At 36.0% G+C, this 14,280-nt stretch overlaps 1 protein-coding gene across 1 annotated transcript; it reads left to right on the top strand.

Annotated features, from left to right (window-relative positions):
• Window positions 1-1,253: 1,253 nt before the first annotated feature.
• On the top strand, window positions 1,254-5,838 carry LOC101254709 (TMV resistance protein N). Its single transcript, XM_004243735.5, has 4 exons — window positions 1,254-1,781; window positions 2,361-3,456; window positions 3,532-4,869; window positions 4,950-5,838. The coding sequence occupies exons 1-4, from the start codon at window positions 1,285-1,287 to the stop codon at window positions 5,460-5,462; spliced, it is 3,444 nt and encodes a 1,147-aa protein (XP_004243783.2). The 5' UTR covers window positions 1,254-1,284; the 3' UTR covers window positions 5,463-5,838.
• Window positions 5,839-14,280: the final 8,442 nt, after the last annotated feature.

Here is a 14,280-nt window from a genome sequence, read left to right as displayed (position 1 = left end):
ATATACCCTTCATTTAACGGAATTTAAATAATTAGTTTTAAATTTATATTTATTACTTATAATTTTTTAAAAAAAATTATTTAGTGGTATATATGATTCTTCTATAAAAGTTCAAGGTATATTTTAATTTTTTTCATACATAAATTATTTTTTGACTTCTTTTATTATAATTATTTGAGTTTCTTATTCTTATTTTTTTTCTTTCATTCCTTAGTTTAAAGAAGAAGAAAAAACTATTTTTTTGTGTGTATTTAATTTAATTTCATATTCAAAAAAAAATTTGGTCATCTACAATAAGTTTTACAAGAATATTAGTGAAACATAAATAAATTTGATTATCAAAATAATAATTATAAATTAGTCATTGAAACAAAAAAAAGTCAAAAAAAATATGTTTGACGAGGATTAAATTTACTCATATGGAATTATATTTTTTAGAAAAAAATAATAAAAATTTAGATTGTTTACAAGTAGGGGTATATATGAGCCACTTTCATAACAAGGGGTATATCAGCTCTAAATGACAAAGTTGAGGGGTATATCAGATCCTTTTCCCATAATATAATGATCAAGTCGGATTTGTTACATTTTTGGAGAAGAAGGGGAAGGGAGCAAGAAGGGCAAGTGAGGGGAGAGGAAACAGTAGGGGCAAAATGGTAATTCAAAGAACTAATGGTGGAGATGCTGGAATTGGGAGAATCATCAGCCAGGTCACCGATGAATCTTTTCTCAAAGTTTAATGGTATATTTAAGCAAAATAATTTAATTAATGACGTTGTCAAATCATAATTGACCACGGGTAAAAAATGGTTTTGGAGAATCGAAGTTGCTTTCCATTAATAAATAATGGCATGAATATATCTTTTCTCAGTAATGACATGAATGAGTTAAACTTTTTAAATGGATGGCATGTATGAGCCTTTTTACTGAGTTCAAATGGCATATTTTAGCATTTCTCATTAATAAAAAACCAAACCAAACATACCAAATAAAATAGTATTTCCAGTCCATATCAATTGAACCTTAAAATATGTATCAGGCGAAGTTGCTTAACAAATGCATTTGTAGATGGTGTTGATAAAGATACCATAGATTTCACTATATACTATATATTTTACAAAGTCAACTTCTTGACCACTAGCATTTGTTAATTGTTATCATATGACATGCTAAGTCATCACTCTGCATAAATAAATGCAAGTTGTTGTAAATATAATTACTAATTTCCTCTTCCACTTTCTTGTTTTATTCTCTTGCAGGCGAATTAAAGCAATTATAGTGAAGATGAATCAGGAAAGTTCAGTGCTTCCATCCCCAGAAATCATTCGATGGAGTTACGATGTTTTCTTAAGTTTCAGAGGTGAAGATGTACGCAAAACATTTGTTGACCATCTCTACCTTGCTCTGGAACAAAAATGCATTTACACCTTTAAGGATGACGAAAAACTAGAGAAAGGAAAGTTCATTTCACCGGAACTCGAGAGTTCGATTGAAGAGTCAAGGATAGCTTTGATCATATTCTCTAAAAACTATGCTGATTCAACATGGTGTTTAGATGAATTGACGAAGATCATGGAGTGCAAGAATGTGAAAGGACAAATTGTTGTTCCGGTGTTCTATGATGTAGATCCATCAACAGTGAGGAAACAAAAAATGATATTTGGAGAAGCATTTAGCAAACATGAAGCCCGGTTCCAGGAGGACAAGGTGCAAAAATGGAGGGCAGCACTGGAGGAAGCAGCTAATATTTCTGGCTGGGATATGCCAAATACTTCCAATGGGTAAGTATCGATTATGAAACCAAACTCATCGACATATGTTAATAAGTTACTCTGAATACTTTTGTTCATTTCTATTTTTCATCAGAGGTCCTTTTCCCTTTTTCATTAAATAGAATTATCGTACATTTCTGTTCTTACTTTTCTAATAAAATCCAATGTCAACTTGTATTTACATCATAAGCAAGTTAAAGGGAATGGATATACCCAACCTGCCAAACCAGATAAGGGAATTTATAGAGGGAGTCTCTCGGTTTACAACTATTCACATTTAATGTAACAAATGTGGCTATGGTGGAAGACACACTTGGGGAGTTGGAAAATTACCTCTGAGATGAGGGATATATATACAATAGGAAATAGTCTGTTAGGGGTCATGCTATGAAGTTGCCTTAGTTGCTTTCTAGATTTACTCGGGAACCTCCCTCCGTTCTTATTTTGCTTTTGTTTCTGCCACAAACTCCTATACAATTGACTGAGATATTACTTATCCTTGTAGGACCAAAAATGTAAGCATTTTTTATATATGAAGATTTTACTATGCGCAAAACATATTTTTAAGACATCCGTTGTTGTATGCAGACATGAAGCTAGAGTTATAGAGAAAATTGCGGAAGATATAATGGCTAGATTGGGTAGTCAGAGACATGCAAGCAATTCTAGAAATCTTGTTGGAATGGAGTCACACATGCACCAAGTATATAAAATGCTTGGCATCGGGTCTGGTGGAGTTCGCTTCCTTGGAATACTTGGAATGAGCGGAGTGGGGAAGACAACTCTTGCAAGAGTTATTTATGATAACATTCGAAGTCAATTTCAAGGTGCATGTTTTCTTCACGAAGTCAGAGACCGTTCAGCAAAACAGGGAATTGAGCGCTTGCAAGAGATACTTCTTTCTGAGATCCTTGTTGTAAAGAAACTAAGGATCAATGATTCGTTTGAAGGAGCTAATATGCAAAAACAAAGACTACGGTACAAAAAGGTTCTTCTTGTTCTGGATGATGTTGATCACATAGAACAGTTAGATGCATTAGCCGGGGAGCGTGAATGGTTTGGTGATGGAAGTAGAATCATCATAACAACCAAAGACAAACACTTGCTTGTTAAGTATGAGACTGAAAAGATATACAGAATGGGAACTTTAAACAATTATGAAAGCTTACAACTTTTTAAACAACATGCTTTCAAGAAAAACCACCCTACCAAAGAATTTGAGGATCTATCAGCTCAAGTGATAGAGCATACCGGTGGACTCCCCCTAGCATTGAAAGTACTTGGCAGTTTCTTGTATGGAAGAGGTTTGGATGAATGGTTAAGTGAAGTGGAGCGTTTGAAACGAATCCCAGAAAATGAAATTCTGAAGAAACTCGAACCAAGTTTCACTTGTCTCAACAATATTGAGCAAAAGATATTCTTAGACATTGCATGCTTCTTTTCAGGGAAGAGGAAAGATTCAGTGACCAGAATACTCGAGAGTTTTCATTTTAGCCCTGTCATTGGGATAAAAGTTCTCATGGAGAAATGTTTGATCACTATATTAAAAGGTCGCGTTATAATACACCAATTGATACAAGAAATGGGCTGGCACATTGTTCGTCGGGAAGCTTCTTACAATCCAAGAATATGTAGTAGGTTGTGGAAGCGCAAAGATATTTGTCCTGTACTAGAAAGAAATTTGGTACGTAGTTGTGAACTTATTCCTTGTTACATTATTTTCCTTTTCGCATCCGCCTTTAATACTCTTGCTTATTAGGGCACTGACAAGATCGAAGGCATTTCGCTGCGCCTGACTAATGAAGAAGAAGTTAATTTTGGTGGCAAGGCCTTCATGCAGATGACCAGTCTGAGGTTTCTCAAATTCCGGAATGCATATGTTTGCCAGGGACCTGAGTTTCTTCCTGATGAGTTGAGGTGGCTTGATTGGCATGGATATCCTTTGAAAAGTCTGCCAAATAGCTTTAAGGGAGATCAACTTGTTAGTTTGAAATTGAAAAAAAGCCGCATCATACAACTTTGGAGAACCTCAAAGGATCTAGGAAAACTGAAGTACATGAACCTTAGCCATTCACAGAAGCTAATAAGGATGCCAGATTTTTCCGTTACACCTAATCTTGAAAGACTGGTCCTTGAAGAATGCACAAGTTTGGTAGAAATCAATTTTTCTATTGGAGATCTTGGAAAGCTAGTCTTTCTGAATCTGAAAAACTGTAGAAATTTAAAGACCCTACCAAAGAGTATTCGATTGGAAAAGCTTGAAATTCTCGTTCTTTCAGGCTGCTCAAAGTTAAGAACATTCCCGGAAATAGAAGAGAAAATGAATCGTTTAGCAGAACTGTATTTGGGAGCGACTGCTTTGAGTGAACTACCTGCATCAGTTGAGAACTTTTCAGGAGTTGGTGTAATAAATCTAAGTTACTGCAAGCATCTTGAAAGTCTACCTAGCAGTATTTTTAGGTTGAAATGTCTGAAAACACTCGATGTGTCCGGATGCTCAAAACTTAAAAATTTACCAGATGATTTGGGACTTTTAGTTGGTTTAGAGGAGCTCCACTGCACTCACACAGCCATCCAAACAATTCCGTCCTCTATGTCTCTTCTTAAAAACCTTAAACATTTATATCTCCGTGGATGTACTGCTTTCAGTTCACAAGTAAGTAGCTCAAGTTGTGGCCAGGAGTCTATGGGTGTAAATTTTCAGAATTTGTCGGGTCTTTGTTCATTGATCATGTTGGATCTTAGTGAATGCAACATTTCAGATGAAGGCATTTTAAGTAATCTTGGGTTGTTACCGTCTTTGGAGGGATTGATTCTCGATGGTAACAATTTTTCCAATATTGTGGCTGCAAGAATAAGTCGTCTCACTCGACTTAAAGCCCTTGCATTGGCTGGTTGTAGGAGACTTGAGAGTTTACCAGAACTTCCTCCAAGTATAAAAGAGATATATGCTGATGAATGCACATCTTTGATTAGCATTGATCAGCTAACCAAATATCCAATGTTGGGTGAAGTTTCATTCACAAAATGTCATCAACTTGTAAAAAATAAACAGCACGCCTCCGTGGTTGTTTCATTGTTGAAGCAGATGCACAAGGTAAGTACACTTCCAAGCCACAACTCTACTATATCACATATGAATCTTGGCAAATAACATTCTCTTCACGGTGCATGCAGGTACTATTCATGAATGGCTCATTTAGTATGTACATCCCTGGTGTGGAGATTCCCGAGTGGTTTACATACAAGAACTCGGGTACTGAATCAATCTCAGTGGCCCTGCCCAAAAATTGGTATACACCCACATTCAGGGGGATAGCTATTTGTGTTGTTTTTGACATGATGACTCCTTTCATTTTACGGAAACTTAAGTCGGATGATCCCTTCAGTTTTCATAATGTCAAATGCCTAAAAACTTTCCAAGGACTTGCGATGTGGTTTAGGTTCACTAGCCATGACGGTTTGTCGCGCAAATTTAGTACGTGCTTAGGCTCAATAGGAAGTGAAAAACCTATTGGTTTAGGTAATACTTTCCTAGCCCACGTACCACTTCATCCGTATAGGAAGCTCAAGGATGATGATTATAGTTTTAATAACTTCATTCAGCTTGAGGTTGGCGTCTGTACTTATAACATTCATACGGATGTAGTGGTCAAAGGTTTGGGAGTGCGTCTTGTGTATGAGAATTGATGGCAACAGGGAAAAAAATGATGCCAAAAGTTTTCTTACTCTTGGAATTGTTTCAATTTGGAAGAAGATTCGTGAGGAAGAAGAGCCTTGAGGAAGAAGAGTTGAGAGGAAAAGAAAATGTTTATTCAAACTTTAATATTCATTGTGATATTGAAGAGGGTACATTCTGTATATATATACTTGTATCCTAAAACAGAATTTAGTTACTACACATTTATCAATGTAACTAACTATACAAACTAACTAACTAAATTGAATGTAACAACTAACTAATTTCCAATACTCCCCCTCAAGCTGGATGTATTGAAGATATTCAATAATCCAAGCTTGGATAAAAGAAAATCATGTTGAGTTCTTCCAAGAGCTTTTGTTAAAACATCTGCCTGTTGCTCTTTGGAAATTATGTAATTGGTTTGTATTAGTCCTTGTAATATCTTCTCACGAATGAAGTGACAGTCTATTTCGATGTGCTTCGTCCTCTCATGAAACACAGGATTAGCAGCAATCTGAAGAGCTGCTTTGCTATCACAATGTATTATGGCTGAGGATTCCAACTTTACACATAACTCCTTGAACAAACTAGTTACCCAAACCACCTCTGCAGTCAAGGTTGCTAAACTCCTATATTCTGCCTCAGCAGAACTTCGAGATACTGTATTCTGTTTCTTAGACTTCCAAGAGATAAGGGAGTCACCAAATTTCAACAAATAACCTGTTACAGACCTTTTAGTACTGAGACAAGCTGCCCAATCAACATCACAAAATCTAGTTAACTTTGTATCTTTATGTGAACTCATAAGTAACCCCAAACCTGGACTCCCTTTAATGTACTTAATCACTCTCAAAGCAGCATTCCAGTGTGAATGTTTAGGTTGCTGCATAAATTGACTCAAATTCTTGACTGCAAATGCAATATCTGGTCTAGTATTAGTCAAGTAAAGCAGTTTACCAATCATTCTTTGGTATCTACTTACATCAAGGAAAAAAGGATCAGCATTGCTTGTGTTATATGCAGCTGAAGTGAGCTTTATATTACATTCCAAAGGAGTAAAAACAGGTTGTGCTCCTGTAAGGCCAGCCTCAGAAATTAATTCCAATGCATATTTCCTTTGATTCATTACTATACCACTTTCAGATCTGCAAAATTCAATTCCTAAGAAATATTTCAACTCTCCTAGATCCTTCATCTTGAAGTGATTATGCAACACTTGTTTAGTAGCCTTAACTAACACAGGATCACTAACTGTGATCAACAAATCATCAACATAAACCAAAAATATTACCATCCCTGTATCACTCCTCTTAGTGAACAATGAGTAATCCAAAAAGCTCTGTGTATATCCAGATTTACATAATGTCTCAGTAAGCTTAGCATTCCATTGTCTTGAGGCTTGCTTTAGACCATACAATGACTTGACTAGCTTGCACACACAATTTTGCTCTGCACCCTTGAATCCTTTAGGTAATTCCATATAGACTTCTTCATACAAATCACCTTGTAAAAAAGCATTAAACACATCCATTTGGAATATTGGCCAGACCTCTATGGATGCCAAAGCAATAATGGCTCTCACAGTAACCATCTTCACAACATGAGCAAAGGTCTCCTGATAATCAATCCCTTCTTTTTGATTATACCCTTTAGCAACTAATCTTGCTTTGTATCTATCAACCATCCCATCTGCTTTATATTTAATTTTGAATACCCATTTACAACCAATAACAGATTTTCTTTCAGGTAGTTTCATGATCTGCCATGTACCATTATCCTCTAGTGCTTTAATCTCTTGTTCCATTGCTTCCACCCACTTAGGATTCCTCACTGCTTCCTCATAAGTTCTAGGTTCTACTTCTTCAGAAAATTGACCAAGAAAAGATTGATATCCAGTAGACAAATGATCATATGCTACGTATTTAGTCATGGAATAAGGATGATCAGAAACATTTGTAACATAGTCTTTTAACCAAACTGGAGGATTACTTGACCTCTCTGAATGTCTGGTTGCTATAGCTGCTACCACTGGAACATTAGGTACCAAATTATCCTCTAACTCAACTTCTTCAGAATTTTTAGTTTCAGTAAACTCCAAAGTATCATCATTCACTACTGGTTCTTGGACTGTTATAACATCCTCCACACTTTGAGAATCTGTAGTAATATGTTGATGATTGAATAATGGCACATCTTTGTCCATTTTCTTTGTTGCAAATGGAAACATATCTTCCTTAAAAACAACATCCCTACTTACCAACATTTTCTGGTGGTTTAAACTGTAAACAACAACCCTTTTTAGTAGAAGAATATCCCATGAACACACATGCATCAGCTCTGGTTGAAAATTTGTCATCCTTGACAAGTTTAGTTGCATAACAAAGACAACCAATTGTTCTCGAGTGACTTAGATCAGGCTGTACTCCATGAAACATTTCAAAAGGTGACTGTCCATTTAGAACACTAGTTGGCATTCTATTAATTAGATATATTGCTGCCAAGACACATTCTCCCCAAAATCTTATTGGCAAAGAACCTTGAAATCTTAGAGCTCTTGCTACTTCAAGAATGTGCCTATGTTTTCTCTCTACTACCCCATTTTGTTGTGGAGTGTGAGGACAACTACTCTCATGAATGACTCCCAACTTTTCAAACAATGTTTTACATTCATTATTGAAGAATTCAGTCCTATTATCTGACCTGATCTTCTTAACAGCTTTATTGAATTGAGTCTGAACCATGACAAAAAAATACTGTAATATCTGGAAAACATCACTTTTGAATTTCATCAAAAATAACCAAGTCATCCTTGAATAGTCATCAACAATTGTTAGGAAATATCTATAACCAACATGTGTAGGACTCTTATATGGTCCCCATACATCCAAATGAAGTAAGTCAAACTGGACAATTGTTACACTCATTTATATCTTCACCTCCTTTAATCAAAGACAAACTTTTCAACACCTTCATGGAGGGATGTCCCAGCCTATTATGCCACTTGAAGCCTTCTGAATTAAAAACCATATTGCGTATCAATGTATTTTGTACATCATGTGTCAGGACCGTAAATAAGCAGGTGTAAACGCGGAAGCTAGCAAAGCAAACCTCGAAAGACCACGAGTAAGAAGACAACGAGAAATATACCAAAATACACAAAGATTTAACGTGGTTCAGTCAATCGACCTACGTCTACAAAGGAGATGAGAAATCCAATATAAACATGAGAGTACAAAATACAGAGGGAAACAACCTCAACCAATTCACTCGGAATACATGAGAGGTTCACAGATTCTCCCTCTAACCAAAACTCTCAAAGCCCTTAAAACTACATTGTGAATGCTAATTAAGTTAGAAGGAATATGCCTCTATTTATAGAGTCCTAAACCTTTTCCTACCAAAAAAAAGAATAGTCAATTCAAAACCTTTTCCTAAAATGAAAACCTATTTATGGTAAGAAATCAGGGCAAATAAAACCCAACAAATCTCCCCCTTGGCCTGAGTTTCTGACAAAATAAATTTGTCCACCTTCTTTACTTAATCTTCAACAACTTGCTTCTCCTCTCCATAATCTCCTTTACAAAATTTATGTCTCAACACAGAGAACCTCTCTGAAACAATTTCTCCAACAAAATCTTCATTACTGTCAAAAAAGGTTGCGGCTAGAACTACACCCATCAAGATGAACACATCTTTCTAACTTGGTTCAATCATCGATTATCAAACCACTACACCTGATTCTATCATTAAATCTGGCTCTGATACCACTTGTTAGGACCGAAAATAAGCAGGTGTAAATGCGGAAGCTAGCAAAGCAAACCTCGAAAGACCACGAGTAAGAAGACAACAAGAAATATACCAAAAGACACAAAGATTTAACGTGGTTCAGTCAATCGACCTACGTCCACAAAGGAGATGAGCAATCCAATATAAACATGAGAGTACAAAATACAGAGGGAAACAACCTCAACCAATTCACTCGGAATACATGAGAGGTTCACAAATTCTCCCTCTAACCAAAACTCTCAAAGCCCTTAAAACTACATTGTGAATGCTAATTAAGTTAGAAGGAACATGCCTCTATTTATAGAGTCTTAAACCTTTTCCTACCAAAAAAAAGAATAGTCAATTCAAAACTTTTTCCTAAAAGGAAAACCTATTTATGATAAGAAATCAGGACAAATAAAACCCAACATCATGTGCATCTCTTTTTGGAACTTGACTGGGTAGGTAGTATAAATCATTCCTCTCTTTACTAATCCCCTTCACATTTCCATTTGAGAGGTCCTGAAATACACAGAACTCAGGGAAAAAATTCACAGAACAATTCAACTGTCTAGTTAGCTGTGAGACTGATAACAAATCATACTTAAAATCAGGAACAACTAACACATTCGTCAATGTGTTACCAATTGACACTTTACAGCTACCAATTTGAGTTACTTAAGTTGCTTGTCCATTAGGTAGATGAACCTGTTTATCTAGATCTTTTACAGAAATAGAATAATCTAATTTGGTTTCTTTAGAAGTCATATGACGAGTGGCTCCAGAATCAATTATCCAATCTGCATTGTCTTTTCTTTTAGCATTGGTGTTAGATTCAGATAAAGATTTATAAGTACCTGCAATATTTGCCATATACTCTTGTGAATCCTCTTTATTTATCATCTGCAGAATCTTGTTATATTGATTTGGAGTAAAAGTAGGTTGTGTTGTGAGCTGACTCTCATGTCCATTCTGCCCCACCTTTGCAGCTTGTTCTCATCAATCCCTTCACAGACTCAAATTCATCTCTGATCTGACTATCAACATATGCATGATTTGCTTTCCCTGCATTTTGCACATCTTGACCAGGTCCAAATTTCTTCTTGAATTTCCAATCTGGTGGATATCCAATTAATCTAAAGCATATATCTTTTGTATGACCATGCAATTTACAGTAATCACATACCAAATGCCAATTCTTCTTTTGCTTAAAATTGCTACTGTTTCCTGTATTTCCATAGCTTCCTCGTCCAACATACATTGCCATAGGATCATAACTACCACTAACATTCTTTCCTTTATTATATTGCATTACAGAATCATCAATTTTTTTAGAATACAATGCCATCGACTCATGAATATCTCCACCAACTCTATTCACAGCAGTCATACGCTGACTTTCATCAGAAGTTATCATAGCATATGCTTTGTGTACATTTGGAAGAGGGTTCATCATCAAGATTTGGCTTCTTGCATGGCTGTATATTTCATTTAATCCATCAAGAAGGCAAACAATCGCAGAAACTGTAAATGATCTATATACATCATTGATTTATCGTAATTACAGGTAGGAGGAGGTACCAATGTATCAAATTCGTCCCATAACAGTCTCAATTTTGTGAAATAAGTTGATACTGTAAGATTACCTTAATGAAGAGTACATATTTCTTGATGAAGTTGATAACTTCTCGAACCATCAACCTTGTTAAATCTTTCATTCAAATCTACCCAAAACCATGGCTGCATCTGATGCATACACAATCCCACTCAACAACTCCTTAGAAACTGTGTTCATAATCCAAGCCAACACAAACGCATTACACTTCTCCCATTGTTCCCCTAATTCAGGTTTATAATCTGATTTTCGACAAGATCCAAGTACAAAGCCTAATATGCTCTTTGCACGCAAATTGATCATCAACGACCTGCTCCATAACGAGTAGTTTTCAGTTCCTGTGAGTTGGATTGTGTATGCATCAGATGCAGCCATGGTTTTGGGCAGATTTGAATGAAAGATTTAACAAGGTTGATGGTTCGAGAAGTTATCAACAGTTCCTGTGAGTTGGATTGAAGTTAATACACTGCCTGGAGTATCTGAAAGATGTAAGTACAGAGGATGATTGCGATTCTTCTCAATTCCTTCAAGAATATCTGCTGAAACACTTAAACTTGAACTTTCGATAACTTCTGGACCATGGCTTTGAAATTCTATCAATGGCTATCAAACTTAACAATGGCGGAAAAGTAAAAAAACGTGAATCTGATGTTGTAGACTCGTGGCTTTGATACCATGTTTCAATTTGGAAGAAGATTTGTGAGGAAGAAGAGCCTTGAGGAAGAAGAGTTGAGAGGAAAAGAAAATGTTTATTCAAACTTTAATATTCATTGTGATATTGAAGAGGGTACATTCTGTGTATATATACATATATCCTAAAACAGAATTTAGTTACTACACATTTATCAATGTAACTAACTATACAAACTAACTAACTAAATTGAATATAACAACTAACTAATTTCCAATAGGAATAAGCTGAAATGCATATGTTTCTGTACAAAACTTTAGTATGAACCTGTTCAAAACTTTAGTATAAGTGGATCTTGTTCTTACATAGCGAATGAATTTAATTTTTATTGTTGGGATGGATGTGACTCTGATACCATATAAAGATATGAGACCTGGTTCTAACTCAACCCCAAAAGCTAGCTAATGAGGGGAGGTTTGTCCAAGTCCATATGAGGAGACCAATTTCTCATCCCTCTACCGATGTGGGACTTCTTAACAGGCTACAACTGCGCCATTTTTGGTTATGACCTTCTTGCTGTGTATTATCTATGATCATATAATTTGGTTAGCCCATCCAATACGTCGAGAGGCATCACAACACAAAAGCTTCTGTGCTGTCATTTTTTCAAACTTTTGTTGATTCGTAACACTCTTTCCAGCAATCCTTTTCCAAATCCACATTTTAATTTCAAGTTTTTACCAATGAACGCATTATATTTTAGAAATTATGAGAAGTCTCTTTTTTTTATTTTTTTATTTAGAAATTATGAGAAGTCTCTTTTTTTTATTTTTTAAAAAAAAGAGATCCCAAGTACTGTTACAATTGTTACCAACAATTTATTTGGAAATATTGGGCACTTTAATGGGATGTTCCATAAATTCCAAAGTCCAAGTCAATTGTTATTCCACTCTGACTGGATAAGGATTGACAAAGCGATATGACACTGAGCCTAACTCAACCCCAAATGCCAGCTCGAGAGGGGAGGTTTGTCCAAGTCTATATAAGGAGACCAATTTTTCATCCTTCTACCGATGTGGGACTTCTTAACATAATCCAAGAACTTCCTCAGAAGTAATAATTATGGGTATACAGCAGTAACAACAACAAATCCAGTGTCATAGCTTTTTAATTGTTATAGTATCAGAGAGTCTGAGCATGCATGAAAGGGGGTGTCAGAGTGCGTCAAAGTCTCACATTGTTTGGGAAATGAACTGGTGATTTACTTATATGGAATTGCGCAATACAAAAAATGAACTGATGGTATGAGTTTAGTTGGCGAAAAAAAGAAGCTAAAAAGCAAGTAACCGAAATTACAATTACAACTTACACTTTGAAATTTGGTTTTGTTTGTATTTTCTTCAAATACAACTGTCCAGTGTTTGTTAATTATAGACACATTCATCTTACATGGAACCCTACATGGCAATTTTGTGTCTTAGTATCCTATGTGTACTATGTCATGTAGGACATGTGTGTGTATTTTCTCAATTTTACACAAATTTTAGTGTTTACTTGTGCACATGACTCAAAGTTGGAAGGCATAATTGTCCGTTGAAGTCAAGTTAAAGAGTCATGTTTATGTATTATGATGTAAGTAAATAAAGCAAACTTTTGTTGACTTGTAACACCCTTTCCAGCAACTGTGTAAGCTGGATCCACATTTTAATTTGACTGGTTCAGCTATTAAGTTTTTACCACTTAAATGATCATTATATTTAGAAATTACAGATTCAAAATGTATGTATTATTGTTTTAAAAGTTACCAATTTGTTTTACATACATATGTATTTTTCGTGTTAAAAATATTGAATTCTGTTATTACTTTCTGTTGTGCGGAATTCGAGATAATACGAGAAAATATAAATGCAAAAGAACAAGACAACAGATTTACGTGGTTCACCAATAAGTTGGCTACGTCCACGGGAAGAGGGGGAGCAGTTTTATTATGGAGAGGCAAGAACAGAATTACAGAATAGGGTTTGCCATAGCGTCTATATATAGTGTTAAACTACGCCCTAACAGGCTTGGGCCCAACATACAGAATTGACAGATAATTAAGGGCCTAATTCAAGGCATTCAACAAATCTCCACCTTGACTTGAATTCTCCAAACAGATTCTTCATACGCACTATGATAGTGCCAGGCCTCCCCCTCTTCCTCAGAATTGCCCCGCAGGGCAATTAACAACTTTTGATGTTGAGCAAGTCCAAACAGTGTTGAAACTTCCTCTGTGGAACCGGCTTTGTGAACATATCAGCAGGATTATCAGCAGTTCCTACTTTCTTCACCTTGATTCTCTTCTCACTTCTCAGAAAATGATACCTCACGTCAATATGCTTGGTTCTCTCATGATGGACTTGATCCTTGGCTAGACAAATTGTGCTCAAACTGTCACAATACACCGTAGCTTGATCATGATGCAGACCAAGATCACTAACCAGCCCTTTCAGCCAAATCCCTTCTTTTGCAGCCTCTGTCAAGGCCATGTACTCCGCTTCCGTAGTAGACAAAGTCACTGTAGGTTGCAAAGTTGTCTTCCAACTGACGACAGATCCTCCAAGGGTAAACACATATCCAGTCATCGATCTTCTTGTGTCAACATCTCCAGCATAGTCAGAATCAGAATAGCCAGTAACCAAGCACTGAGTATCACCTCCATAAATGAGACCAACGTCAGATATACCTCTAAGGTACCGAAAAATTCTCTTCACAGCCTGCCAATGTTCTTTCCCTGGTTGTCCCATGAATCTGCTCACTACACTGACTGCATGTG

Source organism: Solanum lycopersicum, chromosome 7, assembly GCF_036512215.1.
Source record: "Solanum lycopersicum chromosome 7, SLM_r2.1".
Classification (NCBI taxonomy): domain Eukaryota; kingdom Viridiplantae; phylum Streptophyta; class Magnoliopsida; order Solanales; family Solanaceae; genus Solanum; species Solanum lycopersicum.
Note: the sequence above shows the minus strand (reverse complement) of the source record. Positions and strands in the feature narration are given on the sequence as shown.

Coding starts and splice junctions, on each gene's coding strand:
- LOC101254709 (XM_004243735.5), top strand. CDS start 1,285: ATGAATCAGGAAAGTTCAGTGCTTCCATCCCCAGAAATCATTCGATGG. Junction 3,457..3,531: donor CTGTACTAGAAAGAAATTTG/GTACGTAGTTGT, acceptor CTTGCTTATTAG/GGCACTGACAAGATCGAAGG. Junction 4,870..4,949: donor TGTTGAAGCAGATGCACAAG/GTAAGTACACTT, acceptor CGGTGCATGCAG/GTACTATTCATGAATGGCTC.